The sequence below is a fragment of the Cynocephalus volans genome, chromosome X (genome assembly GCF_027409185.1).
Source record: "Cynocephalus volans isolate mCynVol1 chromosome X, mCynVol1.pri, whole genome shotgun sequence".
NCBI classification, from domain to species: domain Eukaryota; kingdom Metazoa; phylum Chordata; class Mammalia; order Dermoptera; family Cynocephalidae; genus Cynocephalus; species Cynocephalus volans.
In genome coordinates, this window is record NC_084478.1 from 31,167,276 (window position 1) to 31,190,393 (window position 23,118).

General features: G+C 41.4%; 1 protein-coding gene across 2 annotated transcripts in view; it reads left to right on the forward strand.

Moving 5' to 3' along the window:
* The window catches only part of PHEX (phosphate regulating endopeptidase X-linked), a 209,821-nt gene that overhangs the window by 38,851 nt on the left and 147,852 nt on the right, over positions 1 to 23,118 (forward strand). For both annotated transcript variants that reach the window (XM_063084023.1, XM_063084024.1), the window contains exons 4-9: positions 91 to 177; positions 1,235 to 1,461; positions 7,441 to 7,509; positions 10,118 to 10,234; positions 19,863 to 19,946; positions 21,168 to 21,313. In XM_063084023.1, coding sequence (XP_062940093.1) covers positions 91 to 177; positions 1,235 to 1,461; positions 7,441 to 7,509; positions 10,118 to 10,234; positions 19,863 to 19,946; positions 21,168 to 21,313 — 730 coding nt within the window. The remainder of the gene's footprint in view (positions 1 to 90; positions 178 to 1,234; positions 1,462 to 7,440; positions 7,510 to 10,117; positions 10,235 to 19,862; positions 19,947 to 21,167; positions 21,314 to 23,118) is intronic.

A 23,118-nucleotide genomic window follows, 5' to 3' on the forward strand; every position in this document is an offset into this window, starting at 1 on the left:
TCTGGAGGCTGGGACTGTGATTATCGAATGACCTCCCACTCTGTAGCACATGTAGGTGGATACTAATGAATCCTTTCTTTACCTTCCCAGCACTTTTGGAGAAATCAGTCAGTAGACGGCGGGACACTGAAGCCATACAGAAAGCCAAAATCCTTTATTCATCCTGCATGAATGAGAGTGAGTAATAAAGAAAAAAAATAAAATATTTACCACCCTTATCCTTCAAAGTTCTATTAATGTTTAAAGATCTTGTTTAAGGCAAAAGTGAACTAATAAGAATTCCATTAATGTTTAAAGGGATTGTTTCAGGAAAGGAACAGTTCTCAAAGACTGGATTTTGACTAATGCTGTCTTAGTTAATGTTCTGTTGCTGGCTTGGTGGAGAAAGTAATCTTATTTCTATGCCTTGGATTCTTTGGGTATCAGTTACTCCATGAGAAATGTGGGCAGGGTCAGCAGGGCAAACCCCACTGTACCTGGTGCAGAAACCAGAACCCAGGGGCCAGGCCAGATCTGGTCTGAGAAAGAGGCTGGAGGGAGTGCACTTGGGAGTGTTGATATGTTTCACAGGACCTACTGGAGCCTAAAGAAGTCCAGATTTCCAGGAGTGCCAGATTCCTTCATTGGCCTAACAGGCATCTTTGTTGGGTGCCATAGGCCTGTCTCAACATCTTGGGTCTGATTGGAGCTGGAAAAGATACTTGCCATTTTACCTGGTCCATTTTCTCAAGGCCATTGCAGGAAGAAGCCAGGGCCTCCAGGAAGTGTGTTAACTGGTCTAGGATTTGGGATATTATTTGGTGAGCTAGAAGAGGGTAGTAAAATATAAGAGTCTGAAAGCATTGGTTTACCTTCACTGGGGAGTGACCGGCTTTACTGAGCCATTTCTTTTCATTAGGGTTGTTCCTTAGTCACATGGAGTGTTATCAGCCTAACATCATTCATTGGCTGGGGTCAGTGTAGTGAGCCCATGTTATAGTAGGGAATGTCTAGCACGTTCCCTTGTGAGCCCTCCTGAAAGAACACCAGCTTTAGACAGTCAGATTGAAGTGTGAGTCGTCGGTAGTTCTTTCTCCACAGATGCTCAATCCACCCCACTTCTCCCACCCTCTCCCTAACAGCTGAAATTTTAAATTGGGGCCTCCTGGGAATTTTCTCTTGAGGTGTACTTGGATTTCAGTTTGGTGGCCCCATTTGCGATTCTAACTCTCCCTTCGTGTCTGCTCCCTTTCAGAAGCGATCGAAAAAGCAGATGCCAAGCCACTGCTCCACATCCTGCGGCACTCACCTTTCCGCTGGCCTGTGCTCGAATCTAACATTGGTCCTGAAGGGGTTTGGTCAGAGAGAAAGTTCAGCCTTCTGCAGACACTTGCAACGTTTCGTGGTCAATACAGCAATTCCGTGTTCATCCGTTTGTATGTGTCCCCCGACGACAAGGCATCCAATGAACACATTTTGAAGGTAGAGTGAGGACTCATTCATCCTCTTTGTTCAATGATTCATGAAGCCTTAGTGAATAAGGTAAAAATTCTGTTGAGCAGTATGATCTACAATATCACCCCTTGCCCCCTGCCCCAGGATTTGTGGTATGTAGATCGTTAGCAGACAAGTTTTGTCAGCCTTTCAGGAAGCTGGTGAGTGAGTTTCAAGTGATCTGTGATCTGGCCCTCAAATATCTACTCAGAGCATGTATGGGGCCCCTAAATTCCAGTAGAGAGGTGGCTGTGGGTCTCCTGTTGTTAACAAAGACTCTGAACTCTGCTCTTTCCCTTGCTGGCTCATTCCCCTGACAGAGGAGAGAATACCTACCCTGATTCCTTGTTCCTCTTTCACTATCATCTTCTTGCGTACACACCTAAACTTTTATCGTCAAGTTCAGTCTGAATCTCTCCTCCTTTCTTTTGAAAGGTAAAGCTAAACTTGTTCTGTTCTCAGTGCTTGGTTGCATTTTCTTTTGGGAAATTAAGCATCTGTTTTGTAAAGGAGTGGGCCACGTGGACATACCCTGAGGTAGATCACATTGGTGAAATCTGGAGGCTGTCAGAAAACTACCAACAAAAGATTCATCTAGGAAAGTGCTTTGCAAGAATTCAAATAACATTTCTCAAATCGTTTTGTGCTTTGATCCTGCTGTTTTGTTTATTTTTTGCTTCCATAGTTACTTTGATTAATACTGATTAATGCTACCTAATACTGATTAATACAAAATGATGGGTCTGGGCAACTGATCCATCAATAGCTGGAATCATTTGGTGAATGGTTGGTTGGGAAATTCATGATAGACCAGACTGACATCACCTGGACCCAAATATCAATGCAAGCAGTGCTAAAAGTGTGACAACCAGATGTTGTGTGCCTCCTGACACCAAGTAGTGGAGAGTACACACCATCACCAATGATGATGATGTGCCGGAAAATAATAACTTGAATCTAATCAAGGCTCTAGCTTTCATACTAGTTTCCAGAAAACATGGGGAATAGAGGAACATGGTAACCAATTTTTAACAGCTTGCCTTGCACACTTAATATTCAATTAAACTGATCCTAGAAACAGTAAGCTGTCAACAATAGAATACTTTCCAAATGTAAGGAGGCACTTGTGTCCTTACTATTGCTGTCCTTTGCCAGGATGGCAGCTTGTTCCGCATTGAAGTGTTTGAGCATTGCTTGGCGTTTGAGTGAAGCACACATTTGCTTTAGTTCTGTCCCTGTTTGTACCATTTCACATGAGTGAATACTCACACATCTTAATTATCTGCCTTCCCTCAAACACAGTAGAGCTGCAATCTTCCTAATCATGATGCAGTTACAAGAAGTTCAATCATGTGTCTAGAGAAGGTAGAGGATTTATTCTGAGATCTGCAAGAAACCCAATGAACCTGACAACAAAACTTAGTATATTGGTGGCTGACAAAGTTGCAGAATTTGTGAGTGTTGCTTTTTATTGGTTTAAAAATAGTTAAAACTATAAAAAACAAAAAACAAACCAAAAAAACTCCCCAAAACTGATTGAATGAACATTTGGAGTCCCTGAACACCTTTTAGGTTTTGGGGAACATAGTTTGAAAACAACTGGTATAGCTGAAAAAGAGTTAGGTTTTGGTGTTAAAGAGATTGAGGTTTGCAGCTTTGTGATTTACTCACTGAATATCCTGTGCAAATTGCTTCACCTCTCTGAGTCTCAATTTCCCTACGTGTAAAGAAAGGGAAATTAGAATTTACTTCACTGTTGTCTTGAGGTTTAAATGACTTGAATTTTGTGCTAGTTTCCATGGGGGATGCTGGTCCATAGTAGCACATGAGAAAAGGTTCTCTTCTCTTAAAGCATTGCCCGGCAGCTGGTCAGGACCATTTGGAGAGTGTTTGTCTTTAATTTGTGTACCCGACATGCCTCTCGGATCTCAAATTCAGTTGTGCAAGAAATAGGTGTTTGTTTTTAGGTAACCTAATTTTTGACTCCGAGCTCCCACTCCACCTTTTGGTGGGAAATGGAACTTCGTTCTAGGTACTTCCCCACCCCCTCCTGGTTGCCCCATTTCTCAGTCTTGTGTAGGGCACTGGGAGACCCTCCAACAAGTAGTTATCTGGTTCCTTTGAACAAACCCAGTATGGAGCCCATGCGATCCCTTCAAGTGTGCTTCTCTGAGGCTGGGGTCCTAGGCCTCCCATTCCCTCTCAGATCCTACTACGTTGTAGGGGCACTGACTGGTCCCTCTGCTAGTGAGAACCATTGACTTCTGGGAGATCCTCTTTCTGCTCTGAGAAAAATCCCTCTTACCTCAAACTCTTCTTGCCGCAGTGTACTTAGGTTTCCTTTTCCATCTAATTCTATTTTCCTTACTGTTTTTAGCTTTTCTAATCCCACAAACCCACAGAGATAAGCAGAAGGCCACCTCCTGGGCAAGCACAGCACTGTAGGCATACTGTTGGGTGAGCAGATTGCACCTTTGGGTGAAGAAAAAGGCACCCCTTCCAATAGGCAGCTATATCCCTATGCCAAGGTCGTGCAGTTTGGCCAGCAGGGGTTGCTCTGAGCCATGCAATGGCCCTCTGAGAAGCACCGCTGTGGAGAGATGGTGTAGGATTTGCTACAGATTTAAATGGGAGTAAGGAAATACAAAAATATGGGAAACAACCATAGTTAGTGTCAGAAATTATTATCTTGCTACATGTGTTTAGATTTATTTTCTGTCAGGAGGTAGCAAGAATGAGGATTTAAGGGACAGTAAAAGATGTGAATATATGTGATTCTGAAAGAGTGGTTGGAAGGCCAGGGTTGTCCCAGTATGTGTTACTAGTTACTGAAAACAACAACTTAAAGTCACCTCTACTCGATGGCCTGTGTTTTTCGGGCTCTCATCGAAATTCATAAGGATGGCAAAGAGAGACTCTTTTGGAAGCAAAGTTTTTCTAATTTCTTTGTCTTTCTTTTTCCTACGTCATAATTTGTCAGATGTTTCTTTTTGTATTACTACTTTGTCCCCTAACCTGAGGTTTTTAGTAATTGGAGTATCAATTGTAATTGAAGAAAAATCATATTTTCTGTTCATTGTATTGGATTTTCTAAAAACATATTTTATTTTATATTTGCAGTATACAGATAAATGCAAGGATTAAATAAAACCTCAAATAACAGTGTCCTAATGTTGGCTTCTTGAGAAAGTCTCTTGCCTCAAGTGTTTGTATGTTTCTAATGAGATTTAGTTGACTGATCTTATTCAATTCGTTGGTGTATTTAAAATGTTCCCTAGAAACTATAACAATCTGAAGGTTTATAAAATGTCTGGTAAACTCACTTGAATTATCTAAACTTTTACAAGTGGATTTAACTTCATTTCATAAGACGGAAACTTTGGCTTTCTTGATATTATCTACACAGTTTTCTTTCCTATGAGACTGAAGCTCAAAAGATTCTTCAAGTGGTCCAAATTTAATTGAAAGCCAAAGCATCTTAATCATAATATTGTGTTTCACGATCCTGGCTTGCTTAATTTTTGGAAGAAGCAGTGGTAGATTGGGAATTGCAGTAGGATGAAGCCAGGCTGGCTTGTGACTTGGTTGTTTCAGGCCAATTAGAGAAGGGTGAACAAAATAATTTGGGGATTTTAGCAATACACACACAGACAAGATGAATGTTTTGAAAGCATCATTTCCCCCCATCCCCAAAGAGCAGTATTTCCCTTGAATGTTTCAAAACATCACTAACTTTTAACTCAGCCTTTGTAGAATTTGTTGTGTGTGAAGGAGATTTTAAGGTAAAACTATGATCTCATACAGGTTTTATGTATAAGAAAAGAGTAAAATATTTGAGATTATAGTAAGATGAAGAAGAAACTAAAGGAGATGGATCAAAACAACTTAAAGTTATATAAACTAATGCTATGGGCATGTAGGATTCAGCTTTTATTCAGATACTGCTAAGCTTCAATTCGTCATTTAGATTTTGTATTTTGTTGATTTGGCTTAACGTTTTCATGTGTGAATCAGAGATTTAGATTGGAAAATTAGCTGCTGTTGGGATCCATTTTATTTAGTCTTTAGTCAGTTGCTGATATTCAAGAAAGAACAAACAATACATTTAGAGAAGATGCTAGAAGTTTAACATTTAAAAAAAATTTACATACCGTTAAATTCACTTTTTGTGATGTGTTTGTCTAGAGATTTTGACAAATGTATAGAGTCATGGAACCCACCACCATAATCAAGAAGTGGAATAGCCTCATCACCTCCCCACATTATCTCATGTTGTCTCTTTGTAGTCAACCCTTCTCTTCATCCCCAAACCCTGGCAGCCACCACTCTGTTCTCTATTCCTATTAGTTTTGCCTTTTTTGGAATGAAAGTAAAAATTCATCCATGTTGTTGCATGGATCAGTAGTTCATCCTTTTTTGTTGCTGAATAGTATTCCATTGTGTACCACAGTTTAGTTATTTAGTTGAAGGGCATTTGGGTTGTTTCCAGTTTTTGGTGAATATGAATGAAGTTACATACAAATTTTTGTTTGAGCATAAGTTTTCATTTCTCTTGGGTGAATACCTGGGAGTGAGATTGCTGAGTTACATGTAAATGTATCTTTGACTTTATAAGAAACTGTCACACTGGTTTCCTTCCAGAGTGGCTGTGCTAGTTTGCATTCCTACTGGCAATGTATGAGTGATCCCGTTTTTTCACATCCTCACCAGCACTTGTCAGATTTTTTTTTTTTTTTTGCTGATTTAACAAATGTGCAGTGTTTTATTGTGGGTTTACTTTACATTTTCCTAATGACTAATGATGTTGAACATATTTTCATGTGCTCATTTTTCATTTGCATGTCTTCTTTGAAGTGTGTTTGGATCTTTTGTCCACTTTTAAATTGGCTTGTTTTCTTATTGTTGAGTTTTGAGGAATTTTTATATATTCTGAATATGTCCTTTGTCATATATGTGATATCCAAGTATTTTTCCCCCTCTGTGGCTTGTCTTTTCATTCTCTTAACAGTGTCTTTCACAGAGCAAAAGTTTTGAATGTTGATGAAGTCCAATTTGTTAATATTTCTTTTATGGACCCCAGGTCCCCCCAGTTTTTCCCAATATCTTCTTCTAGAAGTTTTATAGTTTTAGGTTTTACGTTTAGGTCTATGATCCATTTTCAGTTAATTTTTGTACAAATTGTGAGGTATTGGTCAAGGTTCATTTGTGTGTGGATGTTCAGTTTTTCTAGTACATTCTTTGAAAAGACTATCTTCTTTCCTTTAATTACCCTTATGGTACTGAAAGTTTTAATTCACAGATTTATACTTTACTTCTCCATCATGATGATTCTACTTATTTAGTTGATTATTGTTTGTATTTTTATCACCTATCCTAAACTTTCCAGAGAGGTTTCTAAAATTTGCAAAGAATTTTCAAAACAAAATTATCATTTGATTCTTTTCAAATAAAAAAAGTCAGTGCAATACATTAGTTTAGAGGTAGGGAGGTAGAAAGTCTGATTAATCAACTCCATCCAGATTGGCATTTTGTAAATACTGCAGTGAGAAGAGTACTGGAGCTGGTGACAGAAGACAATGATTTTACCCTGAGCTCTGCCCCAACCATGTTACCTTGGGAAAGTCACCTCAGTTCTCTCATTTTTGTTTCCCCCCCCACCCCATCAAATAAGGGAGAACGCACATAATCTCCGAGATCTATTCTAACCGAATAGCCTTGGTGCTATTCAGTGTTGATAGAACCTGAAGGGTTAGTAACCGTGAATCAGGAAAGCAGGGGTAGGTCTCTGAGACTTTTTATATGTTATTGTCAAAGTACCTATTTGCATGTAGCTCTGAGTGTAGTGAATTCTTTTTGCCATGGTGACACAAGCTCAAAATATGGCTGGGATGCAGATGATTTTATGTACCACATGGTACATAAGAATTTACAGTGCCAGCAGAATGCTTTCTGTTTTTGTTTTAACAGCTGGACCAAGCAACACTCTCCCTGGCTGTGAGGGAAGACTACCTTGATAACAGCACAGAAGCCAAGTCTGTAAGTTTTACTCATATTCAATTGTGTGCCTTGTCAGGCTGCTCTTGGGTCCATCAGTTGTTCTAAGATCCCTGCTTCTTCACTGGAAATGAGCAGTGTGGCTATTCAATGATCGTATTTCCAGTGCTGGAAGCAGAATCCTTTTATTCAGGGAGATAAACTCTACTCCCTGTCTTCTGGAAGTCTGGGCATCAAAGCTGTACAAGACCCGTTCTCAGTGCCCTCATAAGCATGGGGAGACCAACACCCAAATGAAGTAACCAAGAAATGAGCTTGCAGTCATTCCTCACAAGTGCACAGAGCTCTCTAACCATTGCAGAAGTAAAGCATAGGGAGGGATACCCAGAAGACCAGTGGTTCTCAAATTGTACTACATAAGAATCATCTGGGAAAGCTTCTATTAAATGTTGATTCCTGGGTCACAGCCCTGGAGAGTCTGACTTAGTAGACTTGAGGTGGAGTCTGGGAATCTGTACTTTTAACAGGTGCCCCAGGTTAATGGAGGGTTAATGAGAACCAGAAGGGATCAGTCAGGTTAGACTTCTTGGGTTGGCTTGGAAATCTAGTAGTTTCCTAGAGATAGGAAAGAGCTGGTTGATTCCTGAGACTTTCAATTCATTTTAGAAACATCATTGAACTTCCAAAGGAGCCTCAGACCTCGGTCCCCTGGGTCTGTGCTGATACTAACCTCTTATGTAGAAGGCTCTGGAGGACAGGAAACTAGCCAAAATGCTAGGTAGCTTTCCGATCGAGGATGCTCATCAAAGGGTGTTGGCAAGTTTTCCTACTTGAAAGTGGACAAAATGAACTTTTGCCAACTTGTGGGCACCTCTGTTTCTGCTGGGGTCTCAACAACCAGGCTCGAAATTATCTCCCCCATAACCAATCAGTTAAGTCCTAGTGATTTCACCTTCAAAATCTCTCTTCCACCCACCTTGTCCCTCCTTTCTAGCCTACTACCCTAGGTCAGATCCTTGTTACCTCCTGCCTTGACTATAGCAAGTAGCCTTTTAACTGTAACCTCCCCCCTTCATTCCCTTGCCTCCTTAGCACCACTTGACAAGTTCTGTTCTTGAAGCACTGCTCCCAGCGTGCCTTTGCTCTCAAGGTGGGGTCTAAATTCCTGAGAGGGAATTCAAGGTCTCTTCATGACTTGATCCCAAACTACCTTTCCTGTCTCATCTACTTTTGTTCTTCCTCCAACAAAAGCAGCTCACCCACCTCCCAGGAGGACTCTTCACTGCCCCTGAACCTGTCTCTGTCAAATGCTGTGTCCCCAATTTCTCCAGGTTGGAATTCTTCTCCAGCTCTTGAGTTTCTAAGCATGTAGCAGCTTTATTAATGAACTTATTTTGGTCTCTCTGATGTTACAATTAGTAATTACACATTTATCTCCCTCACTGGTTCATACACTGTTTGAAAACCAGACTCCAGCATTATTTAGTTTTTCATCTGCACCCCCCCAAATATGCACAGAGTGCCTAGCAAGCCACCTTGCATGTGTGTCGAATAGGTACTCAATAAATATTTTTTGAATTGAACTGGGAATGGTAAAACATTATTTCTAACTAAGACTATTGGCAAAGCTTACTTATTGATTCAACAAATATTTATTAAGGGCCCGCTATATGCCCAGCACTGTATAGGTCCGGAGTTCATACACATAGTAACAATAGCTTAGCGTCAAGGTGTACATCAGGAAATCTTATTCCCATAGCATGATTAGGAGGTCATTTAATACCTGGTGTGTTGAGAGCTCACAAATATATCTGAAATGAGAGGTGGGCCCCAATGAGATTCTTTACTTTCTATGAAGTAACCCCCCCACCCTCCAATGACATATGAATAGCCCCAAAATGGGTTTATGAGCATGAAGGGAGGAAATTCTATCTTTGCTATTTCCTAGGTTTCTCATCATCATTTCTCTCTTCTCTCTCTTCTTTTTTTCCCTGAGCTAGGGAGGAGAACTTTGTTAAAAAAAAAAAAAAAAAAAAAAAAAAACTGTACAAAACTGGAAAGACACAGGGCTGCAATCACGGGGCTTTTATTTCTTAGAGTGAAGGTGGGTAAACTGAGTTGGAAGAGAATAAATCACACTTCCAACCAGTCTTCAGGGATCAGGCCTCCTGCTTTTACGAACAGTTCTTTCTCATTTTATTTAAGCCTCACTTGCCTGAAAAGAGAACATCTGACCTTTAACTTGCTATTCTGGGCCCATTTGGAGATGTTTCTTGTATTCATTATCTCACCAGGTGCCAGAAAACTAGTACTCTTGATGCTTGGACGACTCTGTCTGTCATGGTAACAGTATCCAAGTAGCCATCACTTTTTTGTTTTTTGGTGGCTGCCAGTTGTGGGGATCTGAACCCTGGACCTTGGTGGTATCAGCACCACGCTCTCCCAAGTGAGCTAACCGGCCAGCCCTACCATCACTCTTTTTTTTTTCTCCCGAAGCGGTAGGTGGGTGGCTGGTGTTGCATAATGGCTGTACCATACTTTGAATAGAGCAAAAATGAAGGACGTTTGTTTCCACCTGCTGTTTCTGCTCTTCTTTGTCTCTGAAACACACTTCCTAATAGGTTGTCATTTGCTTCTTTATCTTTCACAGTATCGGGATGCTCTCTACAAGTTCATGGTGGATACTGCTGTGCTTTTAGGCGCTAACAGCTCCCGAGCGGAGCATGACATGAAGTCGGTGCTTAGATTGGAAATTAAAATAGCTGAGGTAAGTCTTACTCAAATCTTTCTTTCCTTTCTTTTACTTTTCTTTCTTTCTTTTTTTTTTTTTAAATTTTATTTTGTCGATATACATTGTAGCTGATTATTGCTCCCCATCACCAAAACCTCCCTCCCTTCTCCCTCCCCCCCTCCCCCCCAACAATGTCCTTTCTGTTTGCTTGTTGTATCAACTTCAAATAATTGTGGTTGTTATATCTTCTTCCCCCCCCCCGGTTTGTGTGTGTGTGTGTGTGTATGTGTGTGTGTGTGAATTTATATATTAATTTTTAGCTCCCTCCAATAAGTGAGAACATGTGGTATTTCTCTTTCTGTGCCTGACTTGTTTCACTTAATATAATTCTCTCAAGGTCCATCCATGTTGTTGCAAATGGCAGTATTTCATTCGTTTTTATAGCTGAGTAGTATTCCATTGTGTAGATGTACCACATTTTCCGTATCCACTCATCTGATGATGGGCATTTGGGCTGGTTCCAACTCTTGGCTATTGTAAAGAGTGCTGCGATGAACATTGGGGAACAGGTATACCTTCGACTTGATGATTTCCATTCCTCTGGGTATATTCCCAACAGTGGGATGGCTGGGTCGTATGGTAGATCTATTTGCAATTGTTTAAGGAACCTCCATACCATTTTCCATAGAGGCTGCACCATTTTGCAGTCCCACCAACAATGTATGAGAGTTCCTTTTTCTCCGCAGCCTCGCCAGCATTTATCGTTCATAGTCTTTTGGATTTTAGCCAACCTAACTGGGGTTAGATGGTATCTCAATGTGGTTTTGATTTGCATTTCCCGGATGCTGAGTGATGTTGAGCATTTTTTCATATGTCTGTTGGCCATTTGTATATCTTCCTTAGAGAAATGCCTACTTAGCTCTTTTGCCCATTTTTTAATTGGGTTGCTTGTTTTCTTCTTGTACAGTTGTTTGAGTTCCTTATATATTCTGGATATTAATCCTTTGTCAGATGTATATTTTGCAAATATTTTCTCCCACTCTGTTGGTTGTCTTTTAACTCTTTTAATTGTTTCTTTTGCTGTGCAGAAGCTTTTTAGTTTGATATAATCCCATTTGTTTATTTTTCCTTTGGTTGCCCGTGCTTTTGGGGTCGTATTCATGAAGTCTGTGCCCAGTCCTATTTCCTGAAGTGTTTCTCCTATGTTTTCTTTAAGAAGTTTTATTGTCTCAGGGTGTATATTTAAATCCTTAAACCATTTTGAGTTGATTTTAGTATACGGTGACAGGTATGGATCTAGTTTCATTCTCCTGCATATCGATATCCAGTTATCCCAGCACCACTTGCTGAAGAGGCAGTCCCTTCCCCATTGAATAGGCTTGGTGCCTTTGTCAAAGATCAGATGGCAGTAAGTGTGTGGGTTGATTTCTGGATTCTCTATTCTATTCCATTGGTCAGTGTGTCTGTTTTTATGCCAGTACCATACTGTTTTGGTTATTATAGCTTTGTAGTATAGCTTAAAGTCAGGTAGTGTTATGCCTCCAGCTTTATTTTTTTTGCTGAGCAATGCTTTGGCTATTCGTGGTCTTTTATTGTTCCATATAAATGTCTGAATAGTTTTTTCCATTTCTGAGAAAAATGTCTTTGGAATTTTGATGGGGATTGCATTGAATTTGTATATCACTTTGGGTAGTATGGACATTTTCACTATGTTGATTCTTCCAATCCAAGAGCATGGAATATCTTTCCATCTTCTTGTATCCTCTCTAATTTCTCTCAGCAGTGGTTTGTAGTTCTCATTATAGAGATTTTTCACCTCCTTGGTTAACTCAATTCCTAAGTATTTTATTTTTTTGGTGGCTATTGTAAATGGGCAGGCTTTCTTGATTTCTCCTTCTGCATGTTCACTATTGGAGAAAAGAAATGCTACTGATTTTTGTGTGTTGATTTTGTATCCTGCTACTGTGCTGAAATCATTTATCAATTCCAACAGCTTTTTTGTAGAGGTTTTAGGCTGTTCGATATATAGGATCATGTCATCTGCAAACAGGGACAGTTTGACTTCATCTTTTCCAATCTGGATGCCCTTTATTTCCTTCTCTTCTCTGATTGCTCTGGCTAGTACTTCCAACACTATGTTGAATAGGAGTGGTGAGAGTGGGCATCCTTGTCTAGTTCCTGTTCTTAAAGGAAAAGCTTTCAGCTTTTCCCCATTCAGGATGATATTGGCAGTGGGTTTGGCATATATGGCTTTAATTATGTTGAGATACTTTCCCTCTATACCTAGCTTATAGAGGGTCTTTGTCATGAATGAGTGCTGGACTTTATCAAATGCTTTTTCAGCATCTATAGAGATGATCATATGGTCCTTGTGTTTGAGTTTATTAATATGGTGTATCACATTTATTGATTTGCGTATGTTGAACCAACCTTGCATCCCTGGGATGAATCCCACTTGATCGTGATGAATAATTTTTCGTATGTGTTGCTGTATTCTGTTTGCTAGTATTTTAGTGAGGATTTTTGCATCTATATTCATCAAGGATATCGGCCTGTAGTTTTCTTTTTTGGTTATATCTTTACCTGGTTTTGGTATCAGGATGATGTTTGCTTCATAGAATGAGTTTGGGAGATTTGCGTCCGTTTCAATCTTTTGGAATAGTTTGTAAAGAATCGGTGTCAATTCCTCTTTGAATGTTTGGTAAAATTCTGCTGTGAATCCATCTGGTCCTGGGCTTTTCTTTGTTGGGAGCCTTCTGATAACAGCTTCAATCTCCTTTATTGTTATTGGTCTGTTCAGATTTTCTACGTCTTCACGGTTCAGTTTTGGGAGCTTGTGTGTGTCCAGAAATTTATCCATTTCCTCCAGATTTTCAAATTTGTTGGCGTATAGTTGTTTATAGTAGTCTCGAATGATTCCTTGTATTTCAGATGAATCAGTTGTAATATCGCCTTTTTCATTTCTAATTTTTGTTATTTGAGTCTTCTCTCTTCTTTTTTTTGTTAGCCATGCTAATGGTTTGTCAATTTTATTTATCTTTTCAAAAAACCAACTTTTTGATTCGTTGATCTTTTGAATTGTTTTTTGGTTTTCAATTTCATTCAGTTCTGCTCTGATCTTAATGATTTCTTTCCGTCTGCTAACTTTAGGATTGGATTGTTCTTGTTTTTCTAGTTCTTTAGGGTGAAGTGTTAGGTTGTTCACTTGCCATCTTTCCATTCTTCTGAAGTGAGCATTTAATGCAATAAATTTTCCCCTCAATACTGCTTTTGCAGTATCCCACAGGTTTTGGTATGATGTATCATTGTTTTCATTAGTTTCAATAAACTTTTTGATTTCCTGCTTGATTTCTTCTTGGACCCATATGTCATTAAGTAGAATGCTGTTTAATTTCCATGTGTTTGTATAGTTTCCAGAGTTTTGTTTGTTATTAATTTCTAGTTTTAATCCATTGTGGTCTGAGAAGATACATGGGATAATTCCAATTTTTTTGAATTTATTGAGACTTGATTTGTGACCTAATATGTGATCTATCCTGGAGAATGATCCATGTGCTGATGAGAAGAATGAATATTCTGAGGTTGTTGGGTGGAATGTTCTGTAGATATCTGCCAATTCCAATTGGTCTAGAGTCTTGTTTAGATCTTGTGTTTCTCTACTGATTCTTTGCCTAGATGATCTGTCTAATATTGACAGTGGAGTGTTCAGGTCCCCTGCTATTATGGTATTAGTGTCTATTTCCTTCTTTAGGTCTAATAGAGTTTGTTTTATAAATCTGGCTGCTCCAACATTGGGTGCGTACATATTTATGATTGTTATGTCTTCTTGATGGATCAGTCCTTTTATCATTAAGTAGTGTCCCTCATTGTCTCTTTTTATGGTTTTTAGTTTAAAGTCTATTTTGTCAGATATAAGAATAGCCACTCCAGCTCGTTTTTCTTTTCTGTTTGCATGGTAAATCTTTTTCCATCCTTTCACTCTTAGTCTGTGTGAATCTTTATGGGTGAGGTGGGTCTCTTGTAGGCAGCATATAGTTGGGTCCTGCTTTTTGATCCAGTCAGCCAGTCTGTGTCTTTTAATTGGGGAATTTAAGCCTTTAACATTAAGAGTTGTTATTGAAAGGTGTTGATTTATTCCTAGCATTTTATTGGTTGTTTGGTTGTCTTAGGTGTCTTTTGTTCCTTGCTTTCTGATTTACTGTTTGGTTTCTTTGTTTGTTGGTTCCTTAGGTTGTAGATAGTGTTTTTGTTAGCTTGTTTTCTCTTCATGAATGCCATTTTTATTGTACTAGCGGGTTTAGATTTTTCTTAGGTTTTTATGGCAGTGGTAGTTATTTTTCAGGAACCAAACCCAGTACTCCCTTGAGGATTTCTTGTAAGGGTGGTCTTGTGGTAGTGAACTCCCGCAGTTTTTGTTTGTCTGCGAAATATACTATTTGCCCCTCATTTCGGAAGGATAGCCTTGCAGGGTAGAGTATTCTTGGCTGGCAATCTTTGTCTTTTAGTATTTTGAAAATATCCCATTCCTTTCTAGCTTTTAGGGTTTGTGAATGAAAAGTCTGATGTTAGCCTGATTGGGGCTCCCTTATAGGTGATTTGACGCTTCTCTCTTGCAGCTTTTAAGATTCTCTCTTTGTCTCTGAGTTTTGCCAATTTGACTATGACATGTCTTGGAGAAGGCCTTTTTGGGTTGAATACGTTTGGAGATCGTTGAGCTTCCTGGATCTGAAGATCTGTGATTTTTCCTATACCTGGGAAGTTTTCTGCCACTATTTTGTTGAATATGTTTTCAATGGAATCTCCATTTTCCTCCCCTTCTGGAATACCCATGACTCGGATATTTGAGCGCTTGAGGTTGTCTGATATCTCTCTCAGATTTTCTTCCATGTCCTTGATTCTTTTTTCTTTCTTTTTGTCTGCTTGTGTTATTTCAAACAGCCCATCTTCAAGTTCAGAGGTTCTCTCTTCAACTTCGACAAGCCTGCTGGTTAAACTCTCCGTTGTGTTTTTTATTTCGCTGAATAACTTCTTCAGTTCAGCAAGTTCTGCTACATTTTTTTTCAGGACATTGATTTCCTTGTATATTTCCTCTTTCAGATCCTGTATACTTTTCCTCATTTCATCATGATGTCTAGCTGAGTTTTCTTGTATCTCATTCAGTTTCCTTAGAATTATCACTCGAAATTCCTTGTCAGTTATTTCAAGGGCTTCTTGTTCTATAGGATCTAGAGTATGAGATTTATTAACTTTTGGTGGTGTACTTTCTTGATTTTTTGTATTTCTGGTGTCTTTTTTTTGGTGTTTATTCATTGTGGCAGGGGGTTTCACAGTCCACCGGTTTGAGACTAATGACTAACTAGGATGTTGCTGTGGTTGCCAATTTGGTATGGCTCCCACCGTGACTGCTCAGTTGGCCTCTAGTTTCTTGTGTGTGTGGTTGCCTCGGGTCTTGGGCTTCTCCGGGGATCCACCTTTCTGGTCAGCTTGTACTCTGCTGGGCTGGTGGATCACGTACCACAGGGTGTGTGATCTCTGTTGAGCTTTCACTTTCTGTACAGGACTTCTCCCCGTTCCGTGTGCTCTGGCCCAGGCTGTTAGATCGTGCAGTGGCGACCTCACCGGGTGTGTGGTTTCTGTCGAGTCTCCGCCTCCCTGGCCGCACGTCTCCCCCCTCTGTGCACACTGTGCTGGGCTGGGGTGTGTCTTCTGCACCCCTCGTCTATCAGCTGGGCCTTCAAGACCCTGCTCAGCACCGCCTCGCCCACGAAGTCTACCAGGTTTCTGCTAGGCACAGACGACCGGTCTCTCTGGGTGCCTTTGTAGCACTGTGTAGATCTTTCTCGGGTCTTGTTCACTTTTGTATCCCCCCGGTATAAACCGAGTCTAGTGCCCGCCTGCAGCCTGCTCTCCGGCAGGTTCAAGCGGACCTGGGAACTCTCCTACCACACTATTCCCAACCAGAAATTCGTTAGGCTTTTTTCCAAACTGGTGGTCGCAGAGATGGTATCTGCCTCCCAGTAACAGGAAGTTTACCGGGGCCGGAGTCCAGGGTGTGGTGGAGTGACAGTCGGCCTGCCCGTACTTCCTTGCCCTCCCAACACTGGTCGGGACGCCCCACACCCCCAGCCCCGCCAGAGAACCGCGGAGGGAGTGGGAGAGGAGGCCGGCCAGCAGGGTCCGGAAAGCCCCGCGCCAGGCCAAGCAAATGGGCTCAGTGATGGCCGAGCAGGGCGGAGCTGCCCGCACCTGGGAAAATGGAGGCAGCACTGGGGCAGTGAGTGGCCTGGTGGTGCAGGCGGGAGCCGCGTGGGCATCCACCCCCCGAACAGAGCTGTGCCAGGGATCACTCACAGTGCTGTGCCATGTCGGGCGCTCGCTCTGTCTCTGGTTTGTTGCCTTCCGTGTTCTCGGCGCTGCCGCCTCGGGCTGTTCAGTCGCGGCGCCACTCGGGCGCTCCCAGGAATCTTCTTTAATGCCGGCCTGAAACCTCAAATCCTGAATAGGGCAGCTGGCCGCCTTCAGTGCGGCCCCAGCCTCCGGGATCCTGGCTGCATCCACAGCAGCCCTGGCGCCGTGTTCCCTGTTTCAAGACTCGCTTTTGCAGCTAAGAATCAGTTCTTTTCCTGCTCCACACTTCAAAGCTGTTGCCTGTAAATGAGGCAGCCTCTCCTGCCGGGGGCAAAGTGGCGTTGAGCCCCCACGACCGGCCAGCAGCAGCAGTCCTCCCTTAAGAGATGGCCAGAGGAAGGTCCACAAGCTTCCCGGCTGCCTGAGGCCCAGTGGCCACCTTTTCCACCTCAGCTACTCCGCGCCAGCCGCCACAGCCGCCGCCATCTTGAAACTCCCCTCTTTTACTTTTCTTATTTTAAAGGCAGTAGATCCTGAATAAAAGTATAAATTGCAACCAAGTCATAGCATTCTGTGTTATTGCCCTTTGGGTCCACGGTAGAACTAAATAGCATTCCCTCTGGGAAGTAACAAGAAGAAGATTCGTGGCAGACAGAGCTCTTTATTCTTCTCACCTCCCTGGTTTAAGCCCATTCAGTGTCCATAGGATGCTCAGCTGTGGCCAAAGAATTAGTATCAGGAAGACCCTCTGACTGCTTTCCTAGAGCAACTCCCATGTGGCTCAGCTAGAGGATGGATGTTTAACAAATCCCTGTTGATTTGGCTTGAATGGAAGATGGCTTTTAACCCAGTCTACAGTTTATACCATTCCCACTTGGAGTTAGTATGACCTAAGGTCTGGGCTCAGGGAAGTCTGTCCACGCATACTGGATATAAAATTTGATGTAGAAAGTGTATAGGACATGCTGGTAAGCATTTTAAAGCTGCCTTTCTGGTGCTACTTTGTACCTACTCCTATTCCTCATTCTTGCCCTGCTTTAATGAAGGTCATTGTGTCATATATTATGTTTTGTGTAAGTCACCTTAAATTCTTTCAGACTCATGGGAGAGACAAAAATATATAAAAACAAACTTGTGGGATAATAATGAGAAATCCTAAATGGTTAGCTTTGTTTAATAGAATAATTTTTTTCTAGAAGAACCAAAGTGTAAAATCCCTATATGTCCCTAGGTCCAGAGGGAATAAATAGAGTGAAATGTCCTTGTGGGGAAACTCTGTAGTAAAGGAAATGATACTTTTTACCAAGAAACTTTTGCATATGGGTTGGTAGTCTTTTATAACAGAAGTTGGTAAAAATCCCAAGATGAGTAAGAGTCCAAGTGTTTATTGGTTTTGTGTTTGGCGGGGTGATGGTGTTGTGTTGAAATGTGGACTAGGGGTGAAGGATAAGGGTCAGGAAGAGTCAGTCTTGCTCTCTGCTGTGATGATGTCCTTGTGCACCTCTCTCCAAACTCCTACTTGCAGTGCAAAACAGTCGTTCCTGCATGTCACCTTTGAAGACTGAGAAGACTGTTGCAGGTGTTTTGAAGTCCAAGACTGTGCCTCTAAGCCATGTTTAGAGGCCATCTAGATTCTCTTTCCAGGCAAACAGGAGGCCCAGATCTCTAATTTGGACTGAAACTCTGATATAGCAGGGAAGGCCCTGCTTTGAGCCAGGGATTTGGACCAAAAAGGGAACTAAAAACAGCTGGGTTGAGGCAAGACTGGGAATTGTCAAGAGGCTAAATAAAGTGACAAATCCATTGTGTGCAGGGAGTAGCCAGCAGAGAGCTGAAAACAGCTCTGGGGCCAAAGGGCTACAACCTGGAGCTGCAAGCCTGAGTCCAGGAAAGAGGGGAGGGCGGAGGAGGAGTGTGGACATTCTTTTAGGCAATGATTCGTATAGAGCCAGGAAGCTCTCTGTAAGGTACATGTAGTCTCTTCTGTGGAGGGTGAGATGGGAGAAGCTAAGGGCACTGAAACATTTAGATAAGAGGGTGCAGATGTCTGCCACTGAGCCCTCTGTGATTTTTGCCTTGAAAAATCCATGGCGTGGAGATGTTTAGTTTGTTCGTAATGTTCATTTTCATCTCTTATACCCCAGGTTACTAGGTACACTCAAAATTAGTGGGACACATAGCCCTAGGGAAACTTCTGAAGCTGGGGAGACGGGACAGCCTAGTCAAGCACAAATACTGTAAGTCCTTGTAAATACAACCATGGAAGTATGCATTTAACCAGTCCCGGGTAGAGAGATGTGTGCACAAGGAGAGGTCTCCTTGATGGAGTGGCCCTTGTCATTGCAACCAAGTGGAATTTAATTGGAAAGACTTGCTAGAGAAAATAAATCTCAAGCAAAGTCTTGAATCATAGTTCAAGCCATGGAGGTGGTAATGGTGGATGGGGGTTCAGGGGTAGGAGAGTCATGTGCGAGGTGGAGGGTGGCAAGGTCAGTGCAAGGGAGTTGGATGATGGAAGGCCTTAAGGCAGAATCATGATGTGATTCAGGGGTGGGTATGGGAGCTACTGCCTATCAATGGAAGTGATTAAGATGGCCCTTGAGGAAGATAGTCACTGCTGCTATTCTTAGATTAGGTTAGGCATGACAGAGGTTAGAAGTTTAGATTTGGTGTTGGCCAAATGGCCAGGAGCATGAGTATTGAGAATGGAAAGAATGAAGAGTCGAGGCTGGAGAGGCAGGTTTTGAAATGTGTGTAAGAGGTAGAGCTGAATCCATCCCCCCAGCAGTGGGGCTAGGGAATCTCAAGGCTGAAGAAACAAGAGGGGGAAATGAGGGAATGAGCTGTTGACAAAATGAACATGGGTAGCAGCGATATCCAGAGAGTCTAGTGTTCATCAGTAAAACTTTGCCCCTAGAGATGAAGGGATGGGCTGTGATCCATGAAATATTGAAATCATTATCTGGAGACCACAGGTGAATATGGGATGTTTGCCACAATTGTCCAACTTCAGTTTGTCTGTCAAAAACCAAGCCAGCAATAGATTTTGCCCATCCACATTATAGATGAAGAGGGGATTCCAGGTCGTTCCTTTTGTACTCAAGACAATATTTCACACTGAAGAGGACATGAAAGCTTTTTAAAAATTTTCCTTAATCCTGCCAAAAGTGATGTCTTTTTTTATTCTCTTCCCCCAGTTGGGCACCACCCCAAAGCCTTGAAAAACTTTATAATACTATGCAGATGTTTTGGCACATGTGGTCATGCAGTAAGACATGATTTATTTGAAAAAATAACCAAAGTCTCTTTCTGACAGATAATGATTCCCCATGAAAACCGAACCAGTGAGGCTATGTACAACAAAATGAACATTTCTGAACTGTGTGCTCTGATTCCCCAGGTGGGTGAAAACTATCCAGGAAGCTTTCTCTTAACTGGTCATTTTACAAGCAACTGTATTTTACCTGCATGTAAATTTTTGCTTTGTAAAATCTACTGTAAGTCTTTTTGGTTCTCATCACCTTTGTCAGCTATCACATAAAATATCTCATCTGTGCATTGAGATTCTTTCTGTTATAGGGAACAGAAAATCTTTCCAGCAGTGTCTGAAAAACTTAAAGCCCTTTTACTTCCATGACAGAGGTTTGGACACAGGTGGTTATTGGCATTGGTTCAACTGTTTAACAATGTTGTTAAAGACCCAAGTTCTTTCTGTCTTTTCATTACACTCTTCTTAGTGTGTTGCCTTTTGACTTCATGTTTGATGACTCATGGTTGCAAGGTAGCTACCACAGGTCCACAGATCACATCTGTCATCAGGGCAGGAAGAGAGGGAATGGCCAGTGATGGCCATGTCTAACCCTTTTACCAGGGAAAATAGAAAAGCCTTTCCAGAGTCTCTGCAGATGTCTCCCCCTTATTTCTTATTGAGTAGAACTGGGTCACGTGGCCACCCCTACTACAGGGGAGGCTGGGCAAGTAACTGGTTTTCCATTTCAAAAGTGGAGGCAGGCAAGGGAGAAAAAGGATAGGAAATGACTTTTAGGCAAGCCCATCTGAAATACCAAATGGGGTTGTAGGTAAGGTTGCGATGCTCTGAAGAATGGAGGCACGTTACTTTTGGTTGCTGCCTGTTTCCTCCTGTGTTAAGAAAGGCTGGGCCAGAGAGATGAGCAGTAATGTACTGGGGCATCTGTATCAGTGTGTACTTGGGTGGGGGGAGTGAGGAAGCATGTAGGATGGAGGGAGAATATAGACGGAGGGAAGTGCAGGAGCAAAAGAGAGGGTGGGGAGCATAAACTAAAGGAAGGGTCCAGGAGGGGACAGTTCAGGAGTAATGGGAGACTGCAGGAGGGGGCCACAGGGATGAGGGTGCGTATTACGTGTGTGTGCGTGTTGTCTGTATGTAGATGGCACAGACGTATGTTCCATTTTGTGACTGAGGCTGTAGGTCTGGATGACAATAATCAACAGTTTATTTTCTACCTTCGAGCAGCTGCGTTATGAATTATTTGGTATGAAATTGCAAGGAATGGATTATGCTCAATCTATTGTATGCCTTCCTTCTTGCTTGCTGCCCATCAGAGGCCCTCTCAACTTGTTTTTTCCTCTCTTCCCTCAGTTTGACTGGCTGGGCTACATCAAGAAGGTCATTGATACCAGACTCTACCCTGACCTGAAAGACATCGGCCCATCAGAGAACGTGGTGGTCCGCGTCCCGCAGTACTTTAAAGATTTGTTTAGGATATTAGGCTCTGAGAGGAAGAAGTAAGAACTTTCATGTGAATTTTACTGTGACTTTTGTTTTTCCTTTAAATCATAAGGGTCTCTCTTCTCAAGTCCTTTGAACATGTTTTTAGAGAAAGTTACATCAAAAGAGTCATGGGGAAAATCGTGGTGCCCTTGGTGACAAATTGGCCCAAAGCATTGTGATTTACGTGCTGTGATGACAACAAATACACAATGGTTTTGCCCCTTATTTCTGGTCTTTCTCCATTTTGTTCTCTCTGAGAGCCTAAATTGTTTATTAGTTTTGGGAACTAGTTATATAATGATGTTATTTTCTGAGATTTCTCTATGAACATCTTTTTTCTCAGTTCATTCTTGGTCATTTACTGCTTTCTTCTTTTTGGTCAGTAAGTCACTTTCTGGCAATAAACCAACATACGTATATTGAAAAACACATAAGACCACTTCAAGAGCTATGGAGAAATTGCCCTGATGAAAAACTTCAGGAATTGTCAGATTTTTCTTATTTTAAAGGATGTTTTAGAATCTGTTGCATTACTAGTTTAGCACTACAAAGAAAAGAAATCCTAAAAATGCCCAGGAAAGAGAATTTTACAGTTCATTAAGCCATTCAGATTTGACTGCAGAAAATGAATCACAGAAGGTCAACTAGTTTACACAAACAACTTACTAAGCTAAGTGCAAGGCCATGATTAAAAATCACATTTTCTTATTTGAACTCAGACAAGGCTATGTTGCGAGAAATTGTTAAAAAAAAAAAAAAAAAAGGCATCTACAAATGTCCTAGGAATAAAATGTAGCCTCCATCCCCACCTGCAGAAACACTTAGACAACTATGAAGAGCTGCTGCTCTTTCTAGGATATCTTCTGATGATCAAAGTAATCCATGCTCATTCAGCATAACGTACAGAAAAGGGAGAGAAGAAACAATAAATTCACTTAAAATTCTGCCACTTAGAGATAAGTAGTGATTCTTTGAAAATGTTCTAAAAGAAAATTGAATCTAGAGTTAGGTAAGTGTACATGTGGGATAGAATCATGTTATTTGAAGTGTGCTCCATGGGCCAGTAATGCCAGCAGCATCACCTTGCGCACTTGTTAAAAATGAAGATTCCTGATGTCTGCGCCCAGTTCCACTTCCTGGAGTGTTTCCCCTGTGTTTTCTTTAAGAAGTTTTATTGTTTCAGGGTGTATATTTAATTCCTTAATCCATTTTAAGTTGATTTTGGTATATGGTGAGAAGTATGGGCCTAGTTTCATTCTCCTGCATATTGATATCCAGTTATCCCAGCACCATTTGCTGAAGAGGCAGTCTCTTCCCCAGTGTATAGGCTTGGTGCCTTTGTCAAATATCAGATGGCTGTAGGTGTGTGAGTTGGTTTCTGGATTCTCTATTCTATTCCATTGAACCATGTGTCTTTTTATGCTAGTATAATGCTATTTTGGTTATTATAGCTTTGTAGTATAGTTTAAAGCCTCCAGCTTTATTTATTTATTTTTGCTCAGAATTGCTTTGGCTATGAGTGGTCTTTTGTTATTCCATATAAATGTTAGGATAGTTTTGACCCAGCTATCTCACTGCTGGGAATATACCCAGAGGAATGGAAATCATCAAGTTGAAGGGATACCTGTACTCCAATGTTCATTTCAACATTATTTACAATAGCCAAGAAATGGAACCAGCCCAAATGTCCACAATCAGATGAGTGGATACAGAAAATGGGGTATATCGGGCCAAGCCCGTGGCGCACTTGGTAGAGTGCTGCGCTGGGAGCGTGGCTAACGCTCCCGCCGCGGGTTCGGATCCTATATAGGACTGACCA